The 26,205-nt window shown below is 40.7% G+C and overlaps 1 protein-coding gene across 2 annotated transcripts in view; it reads right to left on the reverse strand.

The window, feature by feature from the left end:
• The window catches only part of LOC124551003, a 57,627-nt gene that overhangs the window by 8,552 nt on the left and 22,870 nt on the right, over positions 1–26,205 (reverse strand). For both annotated transcript variants that reach the window (XM_047125842.1, XM_047125841.1), the window contains exons 3-4: positions 19,150–19,295; positions 5,364–5,554 (exon numbers count right to left, since the gene is read on the reverse strand). In XM_047125842.1, the coding sequence (XP_046981798.1) occupies positions 5,364–5,554; positions 19,150–19,295 (337 nt within the window). The remainder of the gene's footprint in view (positions 1–5,363; positions 5,555–19,149; positions 19,296–26,205) is intronic.

Raw genomic sequence — 26,205 nt, forward strand, 5'->3', positions numbered from 1 at the left:
TCGCAGTATGATTAGCAACACGAAAATGTTCTTCATGAACTCTGACACCGCTGACACCTCGGACATTTCAACCCTTCTCTTAGGACATTGTGGGACTGCATTTCCTTTGAATGTGACTGCACTCGTTTGGAGGTCAGCATGACCACAATTTTTGCTCTCGTGTGCAGGTTGGAAGCACAAGCAGCCAAGGGTGCTCATGCTTTTTTTCAGCACTCCTATTTTGTGTCGTCCTGTGATGTGGTCACGGGGTACATGCAACATTGACACGTGCTTGTATGAAATGGAAGAGAGTTCCTCTAAGACCCCCAGTTCAGCAAAACCCTCAGTGGCACAAGCCCACCTTTACTGAGGACATACAAATGTACAGACAGAACCCGTGACCAGGTCAGACACTCACAGACTGGTAACCCCTATGCCACACACTGATTCTGAATGGCCTATTATCTATCAGGAGGAAGAGCAGCATTGTGGCAGCGGAAGAGCAGCAATGTAGCCTGCCTGCAGTTGCCTGGTACTCTCATCATGAGTTCTGTCTGTACAGGTGCATTTTTAAAATTCTCAGTACAGATTGGCAGGTGCCGAATAGGCTTTTCCTAAACTGGTCTTAGGGGACCCTTCATTGTTTTATTCAATCGTGTGTCAGTGACACATACCCCCATAATTATGCAACAGTAGGACAAAAAATAGGAGCACTGAAAAAGCACAAGCACGATTAGCTGCTTCAGGTCACATTCAAATTTCACTGCACAGTCCCCAATGGTTCCAACCTGTACACGAGAGCAAAAATTGTGATCAGACTGTGTTCCATATAGGAGCAATCAGATTCAATTGAGATGAAGCTCCACAGCATCCTTAGAGAAGGGCTGAAACACCTGAATGTGTCAGCAGGTCAAGGGTTGTGCAGAACATCTTCCTGTCACTTATCACAGTGCGAACAGTTGTTTTATGCTGTGAAAAGTGTGGGAATTAACACCCCAGGGAATAGGGTGGTTTCACTGACACGCTTTATGCCACCTCCCACCCCCTCGGCCTTTTTGTGCCAATTCTGACCAGTGGTATGCCTGGAATGTTTGTCCTCAGCCACTCATCAGACAGTTTCTTCATTGTTGGTTGGTTGCACGGAGGGGGGAGGGGTTGCAGAGGAGGGGACTAGACAGCGAGATCATCGGTCCCATGACGTAAAGTGACAGAAACTGAGGGAGGAGCAACACGAACAGATCAGTCCAGTCAACAGGAAAGTAAAATGGGCAAACAGACAGAAGGAGCACTATGAGGCAGGAAGAGTAATGAAAGGGAAAGGGAGGGGGTGAAGCAGGGGAAGGCCGAGAGCAGGGAGCTCTTCAAAGGTGATACTCGCGATGGGGCACCAGCACCACCACCAATGCACCCTGATTTCCACATCGTACCACGATCCCACCACAACGGGGACACCACCATAGGAAGAAGCAGCAAGAAAATGGAAGACAAAATGATACAAAAGACCAGAAGAAACATAGGAAAAGGGGGGATGGACGAGAACACGGCCAGCACTGAGACATAGCCAAAGGCCTTCCAAACCACTCCAAGTGCTAATCGAGGGAATCCAATTCTGGAAGGAAATCCAGGTACTTAAACCTGAGAGAAAGAATCACTTTCATGAAGAAAACCAAGGACTGATGTAACCATGTGAGAGTTACCGTAACAAACATGGAGAGTAGGAAGACATGTTTACTGTGTAGGGCTCAAAAGGCGTGGGCTGTCCATCAAAATATGGACCACCATGTGGGAGGCAGCGGCAACTACAAAAATGTGAGGGAGGGGGGAGGGGTGATGTGTTACGGAGTAAAAAACCGTGGGTCAACCTGGTACTGCTGATAGGAAGCCAGCAGAGGATGATATATTCTTGTCTGAACGGGCGGAAGGAAAAACGCCATGTAGCGGATGTCCCCTTGATCGCAAGATGAGTCTGTCCATGGCTGAGCAAAAAGACATTTCACATGAAGGTGCAGCTGGAGGTGTCACAGAGAACTGGGTGGGTGGTGAGTGATGGTCATAATAACTAGCGCAGACAGGCTGCGGAGCACAGGAGCTCTCATAGAGGGGGCATCCACGTTCACCACATGGAGTGTCCAGTCTACAGCAGAAAAAATGTGCCAGGACATATGGCTTCATGTTACATGAATCAACCCTAATCCTGACCACCTCTGGGATGGTGTCCCCATCAAATGCCAGAATGAAGCTGCCAGTATCGATGCAACTATCCTTGTGGCCTTTCTGAACACACCAAACAAAATGAATGCCCTGTTGTTCGAGATTGCCCAGGAGTTCCTTATCAATTTGAATGGTGAGGTCCCAATGAAAAGTAACACACTCACTACATTCCATTATCCTTGTTTTGTTTTTCTCGACAATCATTCTATAATAGCTTTTCAAAACACTATCCATTCTGAATTGTAGCATGTAACATGGCAGTGTGTAACTCAATTATTTGGTGCATAAGAAACAGTTTGCTGTAATCAAGTTTCTAACTGGAGAAAACTGAAAGCACGAATTCGAAGAATTCATTCACCCACGGAGCATCCTCTCTTTCAGCATAACAATACCAGACCACACACAAGCACTACGACATCTGAAACAATCCGACATCTTGGGTTCGCTATCGTCAATCATCCCCCATACAGTCCTGAGTTGCCCCTAACTGATCTTGAAATGTTTCCAAAACTTAGAGAACACCTTCAAGGACCTCACTTTCATAGTGATGAAGTGGTGCAAGCAAAGGTGAGGTTGTGGCTCTGTCAAGAGTGTCATCCATTCTAGAGTGAAGACATCAACAAACTAGTCTCTCAGTGGGAGAAATGCATTTGTTGCCAGGGTGACTATGCTGAACATGTAGACATGAAGAATAAAGATGTACCATGTTAATAAAATTTATTTTATTTAAAAAGCTTTACAACTTTTCACATAAAGAAATTGGAGAGGCATTACTTTTTAGCATGCCCTCGTACAATATCATCAGCAAACCTCAAGTTTTTATTTGTTCTCCCTGAATTTTCCTTGATTTTATTTACTACTTAATGTAAGGATTGAATAACAATGGGGACAGGCTACGACCCCCGTCCGACTCCCTTGTTAACCACTGCTTCCCTTTCATGTTCAACTCTTATAACCACAGTTTACTTTCTGTACAAGCTGCATTTAATTGTTTGCTCCCCGTATTTTATCCCTGCTACCTTCAAAATTTCACAGAGTATAGTTCAGTCAACATCGTCAAATGCTGCGAGTCTGCAAATGATATAAACGTATGTCTCCCTTTCCTCAACCCATTTTCTAAGGTAAGTTGTAGTGTTAGTATCAAGTCGCATGTCCCTACATTTTTCTGTAGCCCAGACCGATCTTCCCTGAAGCCATCTCATACTATTCTTCTGTAAATAAGCTGTGCCAATATTTATGGTTCAGTAATATTCACACCTGCCAGCACATGCCTTCTCCAGAATTAGAAATTATACACTCTTCTTTAAGTCTGAGGGTATTTTAAACATCCTTTTAATTCAATAACAGTAGAGCAAAGACAATGCTTCTTACCAGTAGAGTAAAACCTCCACTGCACAACATATGAAAAGTGTCCTTATGCTCAATAAATTTCGTGTGCAAGTTTACACTGTTGGTGGGAAGCCATGAAAATGTTGGCTGATGGCTAATGCACTTCAAAAGAGTTTATTATAAAGTGAAACAGCTATTGACAAGTACACATACGAGATGCATGTACAGCACAGATACACTGCACATTCGACATTAACACTATGAGGGAGAGGAAAAGCAGATGGACATACAGAGGTAGTGATCATTTAAGCATTAAATTATTCTGTGAAGTTGAAACTGAAATCTTGTCGATACAAATCACAAAATAATATTTTACATTGCTTACAGCAAACAAGTACGTGTTTGCTGAAATTGGCACCAAGCTTAAATTAATCAATACCAGCCGAATTGTACCAATATACCTCTGCTACCAGCGTTTCCTGTGATAAGTGTCAAATTTACTGAAAACGTTGTCACACACACACACACACACACACACACACACACACACACACACACACACACACAAAGAAAATCAGAGAATTACGATTACAAGTGTATTCCTTTATAATGTTTCACCTTTGTGCAATGAGAAAATATAATTAAAAATAGGCATTCAACATGAAAACAAAAATTTTAGATATATTTTTAGTCACACTGGATATTAACCAAGTGGTGAAATTCACTGATCGTGTTACTTACATAGAATAAAGAACTTTATTTCCAACAACAAACATCAATGTATGGAACACGGCTTCCTTCAATGAATTTATATAGGTCCTGTAAGAAACTTGGTGAAAACATTTGCATAAATGTGCTTACCACTTCTGTAACGCTTCCATTCTACGACACTATTTCATCAGTGGCTTCTTGTACATCACTTATCATTAACTGTTCTTCGATCTTCTACAGCAACAGTCGTGACAACTCCAGTGTAGCCAACAACTTTCTCAGAAGTGCTTCGCGAAGTGACAACTTTAGTCTGTTTTGGTTCATCCCAGAACACCCAAACCGTGGACTGCTGCTTAATTTCCGGCTTGTCCACATATGTCAAAGTCTTATCTCGTGTTACCACACTGTACACAAATTTTTTGTATTTTCTTGGTTGAATTTTTAAGTATTTCCTTACATCAATTGCCAAAAACCTGTTTCAGGGCTGTGATTAAATTGAGCAGAATCCACCTAGACCAAACTTACCTCACAACTAAACGTTCACACAAAAACGAACATGCTGCTGTCTCCAAAGTGCCTAAGGATACTTTTATCTCGCACCATGTCCCGTTTTTTGGAACAATAACTAATTTTGGTCAATCTTCATGAAATTCAACAATGACAGACTCAAAACAAGGAGAAAATTCAGCATACCAATGGACAGTTATGAGGGAAACTGGTTACATAAAATGCCATGAAGCGATTTGAGGCGCTATTACCAAGTTAGACCTTCACAAGAATTGTTGGGGGGCAGGGATGCCCGATTAAAACCTCCACACAATCTCTCCCCATCTTCCACCACTGTTTCTTGAAACACTCACTGAACTACTTAGTCAATTCCTGAGCTGCCATTGTTTTAACAATAGCAAAAGACAAATTTTAAAACAATAGTAATGTTAAATGCCAGTACCATTTATAAAATCTTGAAGCTAATCCTCATATTTTTAATGCACAACCACATAAAAGTCTCACAATCGAGGTGTCCTCTCCTCCCCCCCCCCCCCCTTTCCATTTACCCAATTAACAAAAGGTTTCAATTTCACCACTGTCAAGCAATTTTCTGCTAAAGCCAGTAATCTGCAGCAAATCTCTACCTGCTGAGTGAAGATCTCAATCTTGGAAGCGCTGCGCCCAAGCACCATGCCGAGGCAGGTCGCCAGTGGGGCGGCCAGCACTCGCAGTGGCAGCCCATTCCTCAGCACGACCTTGTGGTACAGGTCACCCAGCAGGCACACAAAGTTCATCAATTTGGCTCCACCGTCTGCTGCCAACATCTTCTCCCGATCTAATTTGAAGAAAGTTATGGGATTATTTAAGATTGTCTTCTATCTGTTATATTATTACTACTATTAATTTACTTTTGAGTTCCACAACTTTACTTTCTGACCAATTGCAACATTATGCTGGACTGGAAACCAATTTTTGTATAAAAATTAGAAACAGTTATTTGAAAATAAAAAAGGAACAGCTACAGTTTTTATTTACCCAGTGAGAATAAATTAATGTTGACTGCATTTTACAGGCACTACAGGTAAACGAATATTTTGCATTGCATGTACAAGATGTTTGGAAATTCCCGTTACAAACTTCTAGTACTTGTAGAAGGGAGAGAGTAGATTTTGAATGGAACATATGTCTGGAAACTTACTATTTCTGTGCTACAACCATTTGGAAACAAATAATTGATTCAGTGTGACCCAGCACATCACCTGTTTTACAATTTTGCTCATTAATAGCAAGCACTTTGACAAGTTCTCTTCAATGTGGTGTAGTACGGCCCCCTCCACTTTGGGTATGCAGTGTCTCCTCGGAGGATCATAGTCCGCCTGCTGACAGTGAAGGTATCCTTCCACAAAGCTGTTGTAGGATTCTGGTGAAAGGGTATGCAATGGGAATCAGACATCACAGAGAACAATCTCGATAAAAGTGACAAGTAGCTCTTCCATTAATGTGAGTTTCTTGTCAGTGTATTCTGGAAACATGTACACAGTCCTTTGCTCTAACACTCACAGATATGTGAATGGGGCTCAGACTAGCCAGACAGGTAGAACAGATGTCAAATGACATCAGCCAATCTGACATAACCATTCCCCACTGTGACTACACTACTGCATACCTACCTAGCAAACATGTTTTCAAATGGCTATAGCACAGAAACAGTATGTTTCTGGATGTGGGTTCATATTCAAAATATTATGTACTCATTCCCATCTACAAGTCCTACAATCCTAGAAGTCTGTAAGAGAAATTTTTGAACACACTATCTGCAGCTATCTCCAACACGCACAAATATCAGACTAACAATATTTCAGTAAGTGTATAAAAATCACTTTTGCAACAATAACTATTTTCACAATAAGTTGTACCATTAACAGCTAGCTTACAATCAGTGTGAACAAGTTCATTTTACATCGTCTCTTAAATAAATGCACTATAATGGCATCTTGTGTAAAAATTATTTGCACAAAAACTTCTTCCTGCTTCATTATGTAGAACGTACACAGTTGTATTGCACTTTCAGAGTCCAACAGCACTGCTACACTCTGCAAAGGGATATAAAACTTTGAGAGCATCTCCACATAACAGATAGGAAGAATTCCTAAACTGTGGCTCACGAAGTCAGTTAAAGGACAGATTGGCTTAATTATCACAAAACTCAGGTGGGTAAAACATGGCCAGTTATACTGTACACCCCTTGTACATTATCTACAGACTCACCAGCTAAACTGAGACATTTCTGGAGGTTTAGAACAAGTGGGGAGTTCTTGCAAGGTTCTGTGGATATGTACACCATAAAGCCACCAGCTATCATCTGGCAAGCAAAGGCATGATTGAGCAATGGCACCATTCCCTCAAAGCCTCGCTTATGTGTCACGATACCACCTGGACGAATGCTCTTCCGATAGTTCTCCTTGGGCTGCAGAATACTTACAAGCCAGACACGGATTCCTCAGAGGAAAAACCGGTTAATGGCAAAGCATTTTGTCTCCTGGGAGAATTTATTGATGCCAATTCTCTGCAATCCTCACCTCATGATCATCTAGACTTTATACAACATTTGTGGAACCATATAACTTGCATCCCTCACAAGTCTCCAGACACGGCATACCACCAAATTATGTGCTAAATGATTTGGACGATTGGTTGCACATAATGATTTTGTATGGACAGCATGAAACCACCATTACAGCCTCCTTATACTGATCCATCTGGCATTTTGAGGGGAGTTACGTGGATACTAGACACTGTGGCAAATGGCAAAACCACAATCTTCTCTCTTGATTGCACCAAGCCCACCTACAACTTCCAAGAGGCATTTCCAGCTGAAGCACCAAGCAGACAGAATCATTTTCCGGTACTGGCACCACACCCACAACCACAGTGACAATAACTGTCCTGCACTTTTTCTTGATGGTACTTCGCTTCTGCCATGGGGGCCACTGTAGTATCAGACAGCTGTCATCTGCCGTATGTGAATGGTAGTGTTATCAGGGCTGTTAAAGTTGTGATTATGCACAAATCAGTGATGCCGTATACAGCAGCAGCTTTTGCACAACTAACCCTTGCCTGTGAATTTTTTTACATAGTTATGCAGTTTTCCCATCACACCTATTCTGATATTTGAGGGACTGCTCTGCATTCATGTATAATGTTTTCCATGCCTGTTAATTGAGTGTGTTATTCAAGAAAACAAACTTCTTATATTCCTCATTCCCGAGAGTGCTAATTCAGGATCTACCACTCGACTTTATAACAACAAGGATTGGATTTGCCTAATTCAAGCAGTATCTGACAAATATATTTAAAAGTTCTAAATTAATGTTTGGCACATCCACTGGTAACTGCATAACATTTCTTTTAGGTTTTCCAAATCAGTTTTTTTACACTTACAAGTAAATCATTTGCCATTATGTGTTTCAGAAAAAGTGGAAGCAGAGAAACATATTGTTATATATGATTTGTCTGATCCCAAAATCATACACACAAATCCATCTGGATCTTCTGAGATACAGTATTCACACTCTCATCAAATTTTAGAACAATCATTTCAGATTTGTCAATGAGGTCATGTACTGTGCCAACCCGTATACAGTGTTGTAAAAAAACTTCTGATTTTTGCAGCTGCATTTTCTTTGCACTTTGACTATGCATAAATAACAAAGAGAATAATGCTAGAAAATCTGCTGGGATCCAAACTGACAAATAACTCTTGACAGTGCCCAAAACCCATAAAATATCCGCTCATGTATCATCATCTGATAGTAAACAGGATTGCACTGTACGGTGTTCTACAGAATGGTCTGTGGCTCGGAATACACTGCCTTATTTGATACTGGAACTCTTTATTAAAAAACCAAAAATAATCTGTATTAGCTAGTAAATAATACACATTTACCAATTAATAAATTGTACTTTCAGGTTAAAATCTGTTTATACATTTTCTCAAAATTGAGACAAAATTCACAATTCCCTCCTTCAAAGTATTAATAAAAGTACCTCAGAGTGATGTATGACTGATTGTGTTGAAAACTGTTGTTGAAGCAGTGACTTCTGAAAATATGCACTGAAACTCTGGCACTTCATGCTCTCAGCGTGACTTTCCAACACACTTTTCCCTTGCTGGAAATGCTGATCACTTTCTTGCACCATGTAAAAATAGCATTTGTACTGTTTTTGGGATCAGGAGCAACCCATGGAAACAGAAGCTCATAAGGCTTTTAATACTGTGTTGTGCTTGTACATGATTTCGACAGAGACTTTTACATCCTCAAGGTGAAAAAACTAATATAAATAAATTGCTAACATGACTGTGTTTAAAGCCATACTTTAATTTTGTTCTGTTCATTCTTTATTCTTTATCCATATGTCATTGGACAAACAGTGTCACCAACTGTGATTTCCAAGAGTGTGATCTTCTATTTGATGGTCTCCACAGTTGCAGATTTTATTTGTTTATGTCATTAGTGGGTTTTCTACCTTTATTCAACTACTTAAAAGTGAAAGAACTGGCAAATACACAAAAGCATTTGAAAGAAAGTGGTTTTCTCAGTTCCTTAGACCATGTACTTTGCGCTGCTTGGAACTACCGACTGCAATCCAGCTCAGTGTGGCTTCGCAGTTAAGTAGCCATTAGACTGTGAACAGTCACTTGTTTGCAGTTGATCTGTGTTGATGTGTAAGCAGAAAAATGATGAATGAAGAAGCTACACCTGGGTCATCCACGTCTTATAACTCCGTTGACAAAGGGTAAAGCAAGAAAAACTATTATAAACATTTCGCAGAGCTGCGACAAGGAGAAAACGAAAACAGGCAAGTACATTAGTGGGGTGAATAATTTCTCAATACTGATAATTGTATTAATGCAATGGCGAATTACCCCATGGTGGAACTTCATTCATAACATTATGTCAGTCTGTCACCATTAAGCAATCGTTCGGCCCCATAGATCTGTTTGATACATATCGATACAAGTCGGTAGTCTTCATGATTCTGAAATCTTGTTTTCGACTGCTGCCAACAACAGTGAACTATCAACTGTTACAATAAGTATTACAATAGGTTTCTTTTAATTTCAGGTATTGTAATAAATTGAAAAAGAGCATCTCTATAAAGTGCCTTTATGAAACTTATTACTTCTGTGAGTTATTTCTACCACAGTACCTGATCAGTACTTCATGCCTGATCTCAAAGTTTCATGTGACAGCTCAATTGATATAAAACTGTTATGAATTTTTGTGTACACTGATTCACCATCAGTAGTATGTGTATTATGTGTAGATTTATTTTTGAACAGTCAAATGCTATTTGAAATACCACATATGGTTTAAACTGATAATATATGAAAATAGACTGTATACACTGAAAATTTTTTAAAAGTCAGTGTTTTTTAATTAAATTCTCCTGGTACTCAATTTAAATCTGACATCTTTTTTTAATGTTCTACAATTGTGTGATGTGGGGAAGGCAATAACAAAAGTCTATGACTAGGAAATGAGAAATTATCCAAATAACTCTAAAAACTTCAAAAAAGGCAGTGTTCCTGACATTTTCGGAGTGGGTTCATGTTGTAGAGAATTATTAGTACGTCCTTTTACTGTGTAATGCTAGTGATATGCTAGTTTAAATCCAGTTTGAGTTAAAGCATATTTTATATTAGCATAGTCTGCAGTTTATGTGGCACACTGGTGAAAGACTCTGTAACTATATTGGTGTGGTTCATGGAGAGGGGGATGGGGAGTGGGGAAAGGGGAGGGGGAGGGGTGGTGGGAGAGGTATGGGGACGGATAGGGAGGGGGAGAGGGGTAGTGGTAGGGGGAGAGGGGGGGACCGTTACTGATTCCTTTTAAAGTGAGAAAACGGGCACCCCTTTGCCATAGGGGCCATATCCAATAGCTGTGCAACAGCAGCCATAGGTGTGTTTCTTTTCTAGACGTTTCCAAGCCTGATAAAGGTTTCTTTATACAGGATACGAAGCCTGATGACACATTTCTATAAGTGCCAGACCAACACTAGAAGAGGTCTCTTTTCTAAGCTTATGTTTACTTAGTTACTTGAATTTTTCATTAATTTCCTGTAGAACGTTATTAGGAAAACTATACTGCCCACCAAATTATGTCATTGAATGTTTGAGAGGAAATTTTGATAAGACAGAACCCAAAAAAATCCTCTTTTCAAATTTTTTTATGTCAGATTATTAGAACCATTAAAAAAGTGAAAACTGTTCTTTTCATTGGATCCCTTATTACATTTCATTCTTTACAAAAATAATTTTGCAGATCTGGATGCTGTAGAGATGTCTACAAAAAAGAAAAGAGAGACTTATATGTGGGTTTTCCTGACTCAAGCTCACTTTCTAGTTATCAGGACTATTGATATTATCTTCCACACAGAGTACTGAACAATTGTGGGGCATACGATAAAACGTCAGATTCAATTTGAGTACCATCAGAATATGGGTCCACTTTCAATGCACCTCCACCATGTGTTTTTCAAGGCTTTATATGAAGCTTTCTGTCAGGTTAAAACTGTGTTCCGGACTGAGACTCAAACTCAGGGCATACTGTCAAAATGCAAGGTCACGAATTCGAGTCTCAGTCCGGCACACAGTTTTAACCTGCCAGGAAGTTTCATATCAGTGGACACTCCACTGCAAAGTGGAAATTTTATTCTGGAAGGCTTTATATGTTCGCATTGCAGAACCAAATCTAGTTTTTAGATGTTTTAGGACAGTCTGTCTAATGAAAATGATACAAAAGCATTTGGAGAAGACTTTTCTGTAAAAGTGGGCCAAAAAATCCATTTTTGACATTTTTCTAAAAATCATCAATTTTGTCCTCAATCTGTTAACTATTGGAGAACAGTAGCAGAATAAAATTTTATATTCTTGGTCATTGAACTGGCAACTTATTACACGCAGGTTTATCCCTCAGTTTCTTTCGGAGTTACAAGAAACTGAACTTCAAATTTTTTTCGAGTATTTTTCAGCTGACATTGCTTCAAATTATCCATACGCTTAAGAGAGTGCAAGTTGTACAAGATGGGCTTTTTCCAAAATCAGACCACTTGGATGGGAATGGCCCAGGAACTGGCACATCAAGGGATCATCTTTTGATACACACCCAGCAGCAGTTTAACACTGTCAAGAAGATGCTCATAGAGAAAACAACACACAAAAAGAACTCTTATCAGCTTAAAACAGAATATTAGACTGTATTGGTCACTGAGGTGATACATATTGTTGCTATTTCCCCATACATGTCAAGTCAAAAATAATATGCTGTCACATAACTTAAATGCTTATTTTGATCAAGTGGAAACTTAAATGAGTATGTGTGGTATGGTGGCTCAGTTCTGCAGTGCCAGATTACAGATCCGAAGGTCCAGAGTTTGATCCCAAGTCACTCCTACGATTTTTATCCATTACTTATGACTTCTCTAATGACTGGCAATATTTGTTACTGTGATAAATAGAGTGTTGCACAGTGTTATTCCAAGTTAAACTGTAGGTACCTTACAACTAGCTGGGTCAACCAGTTCAAAAAACTGAAGAATGTAATAACATACCACCTTCATTAGGATTTTGCCTGGCAAAGCATTGTGGTGTTCCAGTGATATTTAGTTTTATGACAGCTTTACTGAGTGTGTTCTAATATTTTTTTTTTCCTAACAATGTAAAGAATACCGAAGCGAAGCATGTGCAAACATTAAGAGAAACAGAAGCAAGTGAAACAGACAGATCATTAACCCACCACTGAAAGAGTAACACTGATCCATTCATATTGTCATTTATGTTACTGGATTTCCTGCCTTAACTGACTTGCTATCACAAGGCCCCAGCACTAATCAGCCACACACAATGAGAACAGTGTGCATTGTGAAATACTATAACAAATTTCCAACTCGAGAGACAATAATTATTTAAATAAAAATCAGTTTTCATAAGGGGCAATCAAAAAATTTCTGTTCGGAAGTCAGACAGTCTAGGACTGGTATGTCGATCAGGAAAAATCACCTCAAACACTGACCCATCGATGCACCTGGTTGAAGATATCTGTTTTACACACTGTGTCCTGATGTGTGAAGAAATTGTTAACTGCATGCTGCACATCCTCATCTGACAGAAATTGGTAAGCCTCTGAGGCCATTTTTAGGAGACTGAAGGCGCAATAACTACATGGGGAAAGATCAGGACTATAGGGTGGGTGGTTGAGTGTCCCACTTGAGTTGATCCAGAATGAATCATGCTAGCCTCCTAGCTTGATCAACATCTTGAGTCAAATCACAACCAGCACAGAACTTGGTTCGCCATTCCACAACAGTCGTTTTCGAGACACATGCTATCCTATACACATTCTTCTATCTCCAACAGATGCTTACCAGTGTTTGTCCATCAGCAGCCAACAAAATAACAACAGCACACTGGTCGTGTTAGGACACTTTTGGTAATAACTTAGCCATAGTTTACATTTCCACATTTACCGCACTCACATCGGAAAGACACAAATGCCACAATAATCCCTTCCCTACACGTCTATTCTTATACACCCGCATCACAATCATGCTATGTTGCAGCAACGCCCTCCACCAGAAACTTTTTGACCACCCCTTATATTTTTAAATCTGATTAAAAAGTATATAACAATTTCTCCTAGCCCCATACAAATAGCTCAGAAAATCTGTGATTGTTAATCTTTAACAGCAATGAAAATGCTTGAAACAAAAAACATGGGGCACACACAATACACCGTTTTAAGCCTGACAAGTATTTTCATAGTTTTTAAAATTTCACAATCAAAAATATTCTGTACAGGATTAGGAATCTGTCTGGGGAAGGAGAAATTATTTTATTCTTTCTAGCCTGATTTAAAAATGTAGTATATTAAAATTTATTTCTATTTCAATAATTATTTTCTGCTTTTTAGTACAGCATGTGTGAAAATTTTCAATTGATTTCAAACATTTTTATGACATTACAACAGAGACATAAGGTAAATTTCAGGTTTATTTCCTTTTCTCTTCATGAGTCAACCAACACATAACTTCCTCCTATTTATATCTCCCAAAAAGACCAAGAAAGTAAAAATTATAATGATTCAAGCACACAGAGGCTTACCTCCAATTGTTGTTCTTGCAGACCAACATGGCATTAGTGCACAAATTACCCTCTGCCACGCATCAGATAAAGATGCGAGTTAATATTGAGCTGTCATTCAGTTCTGAGCTACGTTCAAAGTTTCAAGTCTCTAGGTCACTGGGAAATGACAGTGGTAACTTTTCCTCCATGCAAGTTTTGGCACTTGCTTAGAAGAACAACTCCACACTCACAGAGGTCTTTCTCTTTTGGCCCATGTTTAGTACTGTACCGGTATAGTTGCACCGACCCCTGCCCAGTTCAGTAGCCACTGAACTGCAGTGACATTTTTCTCGCTGGTTGCTCAGTAATGACACCAACAGTCAGGCTTTGCACAATATTATGATTGTACGGCTTTTCCTCTCGCCAATATCTTTCCCATACCTACTACTGTTAAAGCCCATCTTGTTATAATCATGTAGCTTGTTCATACAACGGCCTCCTCTACTAAGCTGACTTTGGTCTTACAATCCGAATTCTATCCAAATTTTGATATCTTTGCTGCTGTTCATAATTATGGCAATGAGTCTGTTTATTTATATATTCTTTTGAATGATTTAGCACACCTCTGGGAATTGGTATATGCAAGGACATCGTTTTTTGTGAACATCTAGCAGAATTAGTACATAACATTACGCATTTAATTGTTATCAAGAAAATAACTTATTGACAAATTAAATAATGCCTGCTTTTCCATTTATGTAACATAAACAACATATATTACACAAAAATTGTTTTCTACCAACTGACCTTCAACCACATGTGTTACAGACTACATAGCTACACAAGTGCCATTTTAATGGAGCACGCTAGAGTTCATGGTGCATTGAGCCTCACACAACATTTCAGAGATTTACCAGTATCTGTGACACACTGTATATCACAATACATTATTAAATGCTACTAATTATCATGCTGACAATTTTGAACTCCGTCCTCATACAGGAGTTAAATAAAGGTGATGTTTCTTCAGTCATCATTTTGTGGGTTATTCATTACAACACCAACTTGAAACCACAATTGTTTTACGTGAAATCAAAATTTACATTTTAGTAATATCACTCAAGACATTAGAAACTTCCAGTACACTTAAAACTGGCGCATTATCTGAAGCCAATAACGACTTCCTGGCAGTGTGAAAGACATATGGAAACAATGTCGGTGCCACAAAAAGCTCATTCCCTGTGATAATCAAGAATTTCAGGACCATGTTTACTTTCACTCATGCTTTGAAATTACTTCTGTATCACTTCCTGGTGGATTTACACTGAACAAATTGGTTTCATTTATATATGCAAGGTTGACTTGACAGCATGTGCCACGAAAAACACATGGGAAATAACCTAAGTACGGTGTTCCTCACAAAGAGCAATGCTCTCTTGCAAACATAAGAGTGATTATCCTGATTTTTCTTCAAAATGGATGTAGGCTGCAGTTGTTGTTGGGAAATGGAGAGGCTCGCACAGGATGGTGCAGCATGCAGAGCTGCATCAAACCAGTCTTCAGATTGGCGATCACAAGAAGTATACACTCATACTTAAAAACCCCAAACAATGGAAATTTGATACAAACCACCAATCAATGGAAAATTTGATACAGACCCCAGAAAGAAAGTGCTGATTAGCAGACAGCCACATCGAGGGGGTGGGGGAGGGGGAAGACTACCAGATATTATTAGCTATTGGACTAAGTCCTTTACCAGATGTAGGGAGAAAAAGGTTGACAAACATATGGAAACACCAAAAGCTCAACATGTTACCATGCCTAGGAAAATCATTGGCATTCAAAACAGCTTCCAGTCATCTCGGAACAGATAAATACAGGTCCTGTGTCATTTTCAACGGACTCTTATACCATTCTTCTACATCTACATCCATACTCCGCAAGCCACTCAACGGTGTATGGCGGAGGGCACATTACATGCCACTGTCATTAACTCCCTTTCTTGTTCCAGTCGCATATGGTTCGCAGGAAGAACGACTGCCGGAAAGCCTCCGTGCGCGCTCGAATCTCTCTAATTTTACATTCATGATCTCCATGGGAGGTATAAGTAGGGGAAAGCAATATATTCGATACCTCATCCAGAAACACAGCATTTCGAAACCTCGACAGCAAGCTACACTGCGAAGCAGAGCGCCTCTCTTGCAGAATCTGCCACTTGAGTTTACTAAACATCTCCGTAACGCTACCACGCTTACCAAATAACCCTGTGACGAAACGCACCGCTCTTCTTTGGACCTTCTCTATCTCCTCCGTCATCCCGACCTGGTACGGATCCCACACTGATGAGCAGTACTCAAGTATAGGTTGAACGAGTGTTTTGTAAGCCACCTGCTTTGTTGATGGACTACATTTTCTAAGGACTCTCCCAATGAATCTCAACCTGGTACCCGCCTTACCAACAATTAATTTTATATGATCATTCCACTTCAAATCGTTCCGTACGCATACTCCGAGATATTTTACAGAAGTAACTGCTACCAGTGTTTGTTCCGCTATCATATAATCACACAATAAAGGATCCTTCTTTCTATGTATTCGCAATACATTACATTTCTCTATGTTAAGGGTCAGTTGCCACTCCCTGCACCAAGTGCCTATCCGCTGCAGATCTTCCTGCATTTCGCTGCAATATTCTAATGCTGCAACTTCTCTGTATATTATAGCATCATCCGCGAAAAGCCGCATGGAACTTCCAACACTATCTACTAGGTCATTTATATATATTGTGAAAAGCAATGGTCCCATAACACTCCTCTGTGGCATGCCAGAGGTTACTTTAATGTCTGTAGACGTCTCTCCATTGAGAACATGCTGTGTTCTGTTTGCTAAAAACTCTTCAATCCAGCCACACAGCTGGTCTGATATTCCGTAGGCTCTTACTTTGTTTATCAAGCGACAGTGCGGAACTGTATCGAACACCTTCCAAAAGTCAAGGAAAATGGCATCTACCTGGGGGCCTGTATCTAATATTTTCTGGGTCTCATGAGCAAATAACGTGAGTTGGGTCTCACATGATCGCTGTTTCCGGAATCCATGATACGCGAGCAAAAAACATGTTCTAAAATTCTACAACAGATCGACGTCAGAGATATAGGTCTATAGTTTTGCGCATCTGCTAGACGACCCTTCTTGGAAGGCTGCAAACTGTGGCAATTTCACATAATGATGGTGGAGGTAGATAACAAACACCCATCCTTCTCTCCAAGGCCAACATCAAAGGATCAGTAATACTGAAATCTGGTGGCTGTGATGGCCCGGGGTGACGCGACAACTCACCCTTGTGCTCACAAAACCACTCCTGGACTGTGCAAGCTCTGTGAACACCAGCCCTGTTGTCACGTAATCTTCAGTAGTAATGCAGTCCTGGAGAGTAACCACTGAGCCCATAGAATGATGTGGTATGACTGCCCAAATTGTCACCAAATCCCAGCCAGTTATGACTCTTAGAACATATACTTGGCCAGAAGCTGCAAACAGTGTGAAATAAGACTCTTGCCACCAAACGACAGTCATCCACTGCTCCTTAGTACAGTTCTATGGCTTCGGCATCATTTTTTCCTGTTAGTATTTTCATCAATGATGAGTGGTTTTGGAATTCCGGCTCTAACTGCAATTCCCTGCTTACGGAGCTCCCTTCGTGTTGTTTGGTGGTGACAAGGGTTCGTGAGCGTGACACTGAAATCTGTTCATGAGCGTGACACTCAAACCTGTAGCAACTTTTGCAGCTGTTGTCCTCTCTTTTTTCATAACAATCCTCTTCAATGAGCACCTGTCCCAATCAGTCAACACACACTTTCTTCCTTGTTGTGATTTAGTGGATGATGATCTTCCAGTTTCCCTGCACATGTTCTACATGTACAACACGGTGCCTCAGGAAACACCAAACAATTAGGCTACCTCGGTTACACCACACGAGCACCAACAATTTGCCTTTGTTCGAATTCACTTAGCTCCGACATAATTCACTCGCAACTACACAGAACACTGTCCTGATCACAACTGACACCTGCAAGATATTGAGGACACTGTACAGGTCAGCAACTGCATCTGATAAGAGTGACAATATTTTCTGGGGTGGATAGTGGGGCACAGAAAAGGCGTTTTGCATGAAGGGTAGCAGGGTAGACATAGGGGAAGATGCTAGTTCTGCCAGTGTGAGTATGCAGGAATGTGGTGGGACAGGATATGGCTGCTAGTTGCAGCATCGGCAAGCTATGCTGGGAGAAGGGGGAAGAGATTAGATAACTGGAAACGTGTGATGCATGGAATACAAGGCATGTAGGTGTACGGATGGAGTGGGGCCAGGGAAGAGGATAGGCAGATGGTGGACAGGAACTAGTGAAGGTTGAGCCAGGGCTGCTACAAGAACAAACAATATGTTCCAGGCAGAGGTCTCACTTGCATTTTTCAAAAAAGCTGATATGCCAGGAAGAATCCAGAAGGCACAGGCTTTGAAGCAGTTGTCCAAGTTAAGCACACAGTATTGGGTGGCATGGTCGGCAACTGTGTGATCCAGCTGCCTTTTAGCCACAGCCCTATTCCCTACAACCTTCTATCCTACTAGTGCACCTGCATAGTCCTTTTCTCTTCTCTACTCCCCCTTCCCCAACCTCTCCCCATCCCACCTGGAGCACAGGTTCCCAATGCTGCATCTAGGAGGCCCCCCATCTTGTTGCCACCATGTCCATGTTCACTCTGACAGGCAGCATCCCCCCTTCCCCCATCACATACCTCATCTGTACCCCCACTGTCCACCCCAGCATAGATCACTGTTCATCTCAGACACAGTTGTGCGTTAGTGTCCAGGGATGACAGTGGCCGTGTGTGTGTGTGTGCGCGCGCGTGTGCATATGTGTGTGTGTGTGTGTGTGTGTGTGTGTGTGTGTGTGTGTGCGCGCGCGCACATGCTGCATCTGGGAATGGGTGTATGTTTTGTTTTGTCTACGACCGATTGACAATTTTGTTCAATAGTTAACAATATTTAGCAGTCTCTTTTCGATGTGCAGTCTGCCAATAGAAACCTCTTCTATATGGTGAGCAGCAATATATCCTTTTTATATTGTTTTTATTTACAGATTATGGTACATAAAAATTTTGTAAACTTTTCCTGGGTAAAAATTTGCATCTTAATCACAATTTTTCTCCGTCGTTCAGAATCAGACTTGTGAATTAATGGGAGTGAAAGTAACTAAATGGACCATACAAGCAACCACACAATGAGTTCCAAAATGAAGTAACATTTATACCTTCATAGTCAGACTGCAACCTGTTCAGCACAGCCTTTCTGAAGCCTTCCAGTTCCGTCCCAGTCAGCCTGGCCAGAACAGCTCCGCCAACTCTTCCAAAGTTACGGTCTCGTATGCTAATGTTGTATATCGTGTCCACAACCTCTCTGAAACAAGGAAAACAATTAGCTGGAAAAACAGAAAGAAAAAAAGCACTAAGGGATATTGTGCACCTCAAGTATTTCAATGTGCATCTAAAAAACAGATGGGTAGTGAACACAAAACACCCAGTTTCTGATAGAGGCCAGCTTGAGTGTGTGTAAATGATCATTGGGAAACCGATCTGGACCAGGCAACCCAACGTGACTGTAGCCCAATGTAGGACTCAGTGTGCCCTTTGAAGTGTACCTTACTAAACACACTGAAAAGTCAGCTTAAATTCTGTCCACAGCAGGAGAGGATTACCAATTTCTATATCACAGTACACAATGATATCATTTCTGTACCTAACAAAGTCTCTAAAACATTGTTACCATCACACACAACTGATTAGCAATGAGTAGTAGCCAGACAGTTCACTCTTACCAAGGACCTTGCACCACAAAATGAAAAATAGTGCACATAGAACTAAGGAATCTTTTTGTTGGCAAAGACAATTCACCAAACATCTACAATTTTTTCTTGAGTCTTATCTGCAGTCTGGTTTTGGAAAGTTACTTTCCATTCTAAATGGTAGCAACTAAACATTTCATAGCACACACAATTCTCCATATCCATTTCCGCACAGTAGTTTGCCTTTTCTTAGGGCATTGTGGCAGCTTCAGTTTACATGAGCCTCAAGACTGCATAGTAGTTGTCAGTAAGCATATGAATCCATTTGCACCACAGAATACGAGTAGATACTGCACATCCACATGCCGCATGTCACCACTTCAAAAAACATTGAGTCTAACAACGAGTATCCATAACAGCAAACAGTTTGTAATATATGTAATACAGCACAACTTTCACTGTGTAGTAACTACATGCAGTTCATAGTGGGAGTTTGTTACCTGAACGTCTGTCTCCATGCTAGCTTCCAACTGTGGATTTCTGGGAACTGTCTTGATACTGTGGCAGTGTCTTTTTTAATAGCAGAACCCAGCATTTCCCAGACAATGATGTTCTTTGGATGCCAAGGTATTGTCAGCAGCCTGACTCAAAGGATTCGTCATGCTGTGCCTCAGGGAAGTGTGATACAACTGGTCTTGTTTCCTATATATATATAAACAGTCTGGCGCATAGGGTGACTAGCAATTTGCGACCATTTGCTGATGACACCACAGTGTATGGAAAATGACTATAGAGGGCTACAGGACGACTTCGATAGAACTGGTGAATGTCAGCTTGATATAAATGTGGATAAAATCAAATTCACAAGGATAAGTATAAGAAACAATCCTATAATGTTCAAATGCAGTATTAGGGTTGCGCTGCTTGACATAATCGTTTCAATCGCATATCGCGGAGCAACACTTCAAAGCAACATGAAGTGGTACATCTACATAAGGTCTGATGTAGGGAAGGGGAATGGCTGACTTCAGCTTATTGAGAGAATTCTTCGAAAGGCAAATTGTCAAAATCAGTTCCCTGGGAAAATCCTAGGAAAGTTAACTGATCTATAAAGGAAACCGTACACAGAGCATTTGTACGACTCATTCTGGAGTGCTGCTCGAATGGATGGGATACCCACCAAGTCAGATTATATGAAGAATCAAAGCAATTCAGAGGCATGCTGGTAAACTAGGTTTGAGCTATGCATGATTATTACAGAAATGCTACGTGAACTCAAATGGGAATTTGTGGAGGGAGAAAGATCTTTTTTTTTTTTTTTTTTTTTGTAACACTTTATTAAGTTTAGAGACTTGGAATTTGGATACAGTCACCCACCTTTAGCCTGCTACGTCAGGTGTAGCGGTCACAGATAATCTAGTGCGTCACATAGGAGACGTCATTTGTTTTGCCCAAGGGCTATGCTGCCGAGGCACATCCTAGGGTACCTGATGATGTGGATCTGCCCTCACTCACAAAAGGGTGCATGGTGGGTGGCAACACATTTGCATCACTCGAGGCACAGGGTGTATGTGGAGACTGTGCATCTCACCCTACCTGTGTGTCCTGTGAGTGATCAGGTGGCCATTCCTTCAGCAAAATCCGAGCAGGCATTTGTGGGAGGGGTGTCACTAGTTATCAGGAGCTCCAATGTTAGGTGTGTTACGGAACCTCTTTGGAAAATAAAAATAGTATTCAGGCCTAGAAAGATGCACTCAGTATGTCTGCTGAGGGTGCTTATTTGAGATGTGGAGGCAGCTCTCAAGCGCACAGGGTGCAGTCGTCTGCAAGTTGGGGCTCACATTGGTATTGATGACACTGTCACACGGGTTGTGAGGCTATCCTCAGTTCATACAGGTGGCTGGTGGTGGTGGTGGTGGTGGTGGTGGTGGTGGTGGTGGTGGTGGTGGTGGCAGTGTGGCGGCGGTGTGGCGGCGGTGTGGCAGGGGGGGTGGTGGTGGTGAAGGATGCTGGCCTTGCGCACAATCAGAACATGCAATTTGCAACATTGCTCCCAGAGTTGATCAGGGTCCTTTGGTTTGGAGCCAAGTGGAGGATCTCTGCCAAAGGTTGTCAACTCTGTGACAGTCTTGGCTAGTGACAGTCTTGGCTCCAGATTTCTAGACCTGCATTATCGGGTAGGGATTTGTAAGACTTCCTTTGATAGATCAGTGGCGCACTACACAAAGGAAGCAGCTACTTGGGTAACAGAGCACTTGTGGAGTGCACATGTCAGTATTTAGGCTACACGGTAGTCTGAGGTACTCCGATAAGTGCTCGCCAGTCGATACCCAGGAAGTAAAGTCCGGCCACATTCAGAGTACACACACTTTAACTGTCATAATTTTAGCAGTAAATTGTCTAAGTATTCTTAATAAAGTTCCCAAATTTACTGCCCTCCAAGAAAGTTCTCACCCTCATATTAGGCTTGAGACTGAGAGCTGGTTGAACCCAGAAGTAGAATGCTCTGAGAAATTTACACAGGATGTGGAGCATTCATGGCAGTTGACAAACGTATTTAGGTCAAAGTTGAGCGTGGCAGTGAAGTTATACGGCCACATACGAGGGTAATCCCAAAAGTAAGGTCTCCTATATTTTTATAAGTACATAGACCTGTTTATTTCTACAACGGTTTACATCAGTTTACAGCTTGAAAATTTAGCTATTTTTCAACATAATCACCATTTCTGTCAATGCATTTTTTGTAGAAACTGTGGCAGTTTTTCTATGCCTATGTCATACCAGCTTGCCGCCATGCTGTTCAGAAAGTTATGAACCTCTTCTTTCACCTCGTCGTCGGAGATGAATCGCTTTCCGGCCAAATGTTCTTTTAACCTAGGGAACTGGGCACCAAGTCAGGACTATAGTGTGGGTGGGTGATTATGTTCCACTGAAACTGTTGCAGGAAAGCAATGGTTTGCAAGCGATGTGTGGGCGAGCATTGTCATGGAGAATGTGTACGTCCTTGCTCAACATTCCTCTTCTCCGGTTCTGAATTGCTCGTTTGAGTTTTTTTCAGAGTCTCACAGTACCTGTCAGCATTAATTGTGGTCCCAGCGATTCAGCTCCGACAACAAGGTGAAAGATGATGTTCATAACTTTCTGAACAGCATGGTGGCGAGCTGGTATGACATGGGCATACAATAACTGCCACAGAATCTGCAAAAAATGCATCAACAGAAATGGCGATTATGTCGAAAAGTAGCTAAATGTTCAAGCTGTAAACTGATGTAAACCATTGCAGAAATAAACAGGTCTATGTACTTATAAAAAATAGGAGACCTTACTTTTGGAATTACCCTCATATAACAGGCTAGGGAAATCGAATTAACTGTTGGATACTTTTACTGACCACCCAGCTCTGCTGTGATAGTTGTAGAGTCATTAACAGAAAGTCTATGGCCAGTAGAACATAAATACCTAGATCATGCAGAACCAATTAAAGGCGATAACATACTGAATATAGACTGGGAGATAGATGGATTCACTGTAGGTGGTGGGGTGTACACAAGAGACAGTATTGGGAACTACTTATGAACACGTTTATTGAAAATGTGTCTTGAGAAGCTAGTTCGCATGGAAATATCTTAAATCTTGTAGCTACAAATGGGCCGGACTTCATAAACAGTGTCAGTATAGAGGCGGGGATTAGTTATGTGCTTATAGAACTATTGTTCTGAAAGTTTAAATCAGTCAAGAAGATTAGGAGTGTTTCTGCTAGAAAGAGCAGAGAAGCAGTTGTCAGCATTTCACTTAGACAGTGAACTGATATTATTTAGTTTATATCATTTAGTTTCAGTAAAATAGAGACACACGAATTATAGGCAAAGTTTAAACAGACTGTAAGTCATGGTCTGGAGAAGTGTGTGCCTAGTAAGAGGATTAAGGACATAAAATGGTGGGTACCATGGTTTAATATTGAAATTCGGAAAATGCTGAGGAAGCAAAAGGTGTTGCACTCTCGGTTCAAAAGAGAATCTGCAAATGAGTTAAGGCAAAGATTATTAGAGTGTCATGTGTCTGTGAAAAGGTCTATGCACAAAGCATACAACACGTGTCATACCTGACTGAACGATCTGGCCAAGAACATGAGAAAATTCTGGCCCTATGTAAAATAATTAAGGAGGCCTTACACCTCCATTCAGTCAGTCATTGACAAATCTGGTGTGGCAGCTGAAGATAGCAGAATGAAACCCTAAGTTCCATGTTTGAGATATCGTGTACACAGGAGAATCATACAAACAGCTCGTTGTTTGACCACTGAACAGACTCTCATGTGGACGCCACAGTGATAAGCATTCCTGGCTTAGAGAAACAACTGAAAGAGTTTAAAACACATAAGTCACCAGGTTTGAATGGAATCCCAATCCAGTTTTACGAATAGTACTCTACAGCATTGGCCCCTTACTTAGCTTACATTCATCGTGAATATCTCATCTGCTGCAAAGTCCCAAGTGATTGGAAAAAAAGCACAGGCAACTCCGGTATATAAGAAGGATAAAAGAATGGAACTGCAAAATTACAGGCCAATATTCCTAACATCAGTTTGCTGCACAATCCTTTAACATATTCTCAGCTTGAATATACTAAATTTTCTTGACACCAAGAAGCTTATATCCATGAATTGACTATGGATGAAGGGCAGAGGCAAACTCATTATTTCTAGATGTCTGGCAAGCATTTGACATGGTACCCCAGTGCTGACTGTTAACAGAGGTACGAGTATGTAGAGTAGGTTCCCAGACATGTGAGTGGTTCAAAGACTTCATAAGTATTAGAACACAGTATGTTGTTCTCAACTACAAGCGTTCATCTAAGACAAGGGTATCAACAAGAACCCCAGGAAAGTGTGATAGGACTGCTATTATTTTCTACACACACAGTGATCTGGTAGACATGGTGGGCAGCAATTTGTAGTTGTTTGCTGATGATACTGAGGTGTACAGTAATGTGTTGAAGTTGAGTGACCGTAGGAGTATACAAGATGACCAAGATGAATGACAGCTAACTCAAAATGTAGAAAAATGTAAGTTAATGTGGATGAGTGGGAAAAACAAACCCATAATATTCTGATACAGCGGTAGTAATGTCCTGCTTAACACAGTCATGTTGTTTAAATATCTGGATGTAACACTGCAAAGCAATACGAAACAGAATGGGCTTATGAGGATTGTGGTAAGACAGGCAAATGGTCGACTTCAATTTATTGGGAGAATTTTGGGAAAGTGTTGTTCATCTGTAAAGAAGCCCACATACAAGATACTGGTGCGACCTATTTTTGAGTACTGCTGGAGTGTTTGGGATCCGTACCAGGTCAGATTAACGAAAGACATCGAAGCACTTCAGAGACAGTCTTCTAAATTTGTTACCAGTAGATTCGAAGAACACACAAGTCTTACACAGATGCTTCAGGAAGTCAAATGGGAATCACTGTAGGAAAGCCAATATTCTTTTTGAAAACACAACTGAGAAAATTTAGAGAACAGGAATTTGAAGCTGACTGTAAAACGATTCTACTGGCACCAACATACATTTCGCACAAGGTTCACGTAGATAAGATATGAGAAATTATGGCTCATACTCAGACACATAAACAGTTGTTCTTTCTCACTTTATTTGCGAGTGGAACAGGAAAGGAAATTATTGTTATTATTATTATTGTTGTTGTTGTTGTTGTTAGTAGTATTAGTAGAAGAAGTAGTAGTAGTAGTAGTAGTAGTAGTAGTAGTAGTAGTAGCAGCAGTAGCAGCAGCAGCAGCAAGAAGACAGGATAAGAAGAATAAGGGCTCCTATGGAAGCATAAAGATAGTCATTTTTCCATAACTCCAGACATTAGTGGAACACGAAAGAGAATGACTAATAGTAGTACAACGTACTCTCCTCCGTGAACTGTATAATAGTTTAGGGAGTACATATGCAGATATACTTCTGTAAGTGCCAATTATGACGAGTGTTAATTTACTCAAGTTTATGATTATAGAAATTGCTTCTAAATCCCCTCACCACACACACACACACACACACACACACACACACACACACACACACGTCTTAACTGGTTGTCGCTATACTTACAGAACAGTCAATGTATAATTTGACTTGCTCCTCATCCCTGAAGGCTCTTCTTCATTGTGAGACTTATGGAACACAATAATGTGTGATTCAGTGTGGAGTAGGTGGAAGTGAAGCCCAGCGTGGGGTAAAAATGTGCACCTATCTTTTGCAGTGGCCACCACTGATTCAGGAGCTGACCATGAAAGTTCATCACTCAACATGTCACTCCAGAGATGAGAAAATGAGGCAAGTTTGTTTTTCATTACTTGTATGTAACTTCTCATATGTATTATTTGAACACTGTACAATGCAGCATTGCTAAAGAAGAAACAACAAATTACATGCCGCATTCAAGCTTCACTTGTGTGTGGAACTCATTGTTCCACTTGATCCCCAAAATCAACATGGCTTATTTTTCAGAAAATGGCAAAA

Source organism: Schistocerca americana, chromosome 9 (genome assembly GCF_021461395.2).
Source record: "Schistocerca americana isolate TAMUIC-IGC-003095 chromosome 9, iqSchAmer2.1, whole genome shotgun sequence".
Taxonomy (NCBI): Eukaryota; Metazoa; Arthropoda; class Insecta; order Orthoptera; family Acrididae; genus Schistocerca; species Schistocerca americana.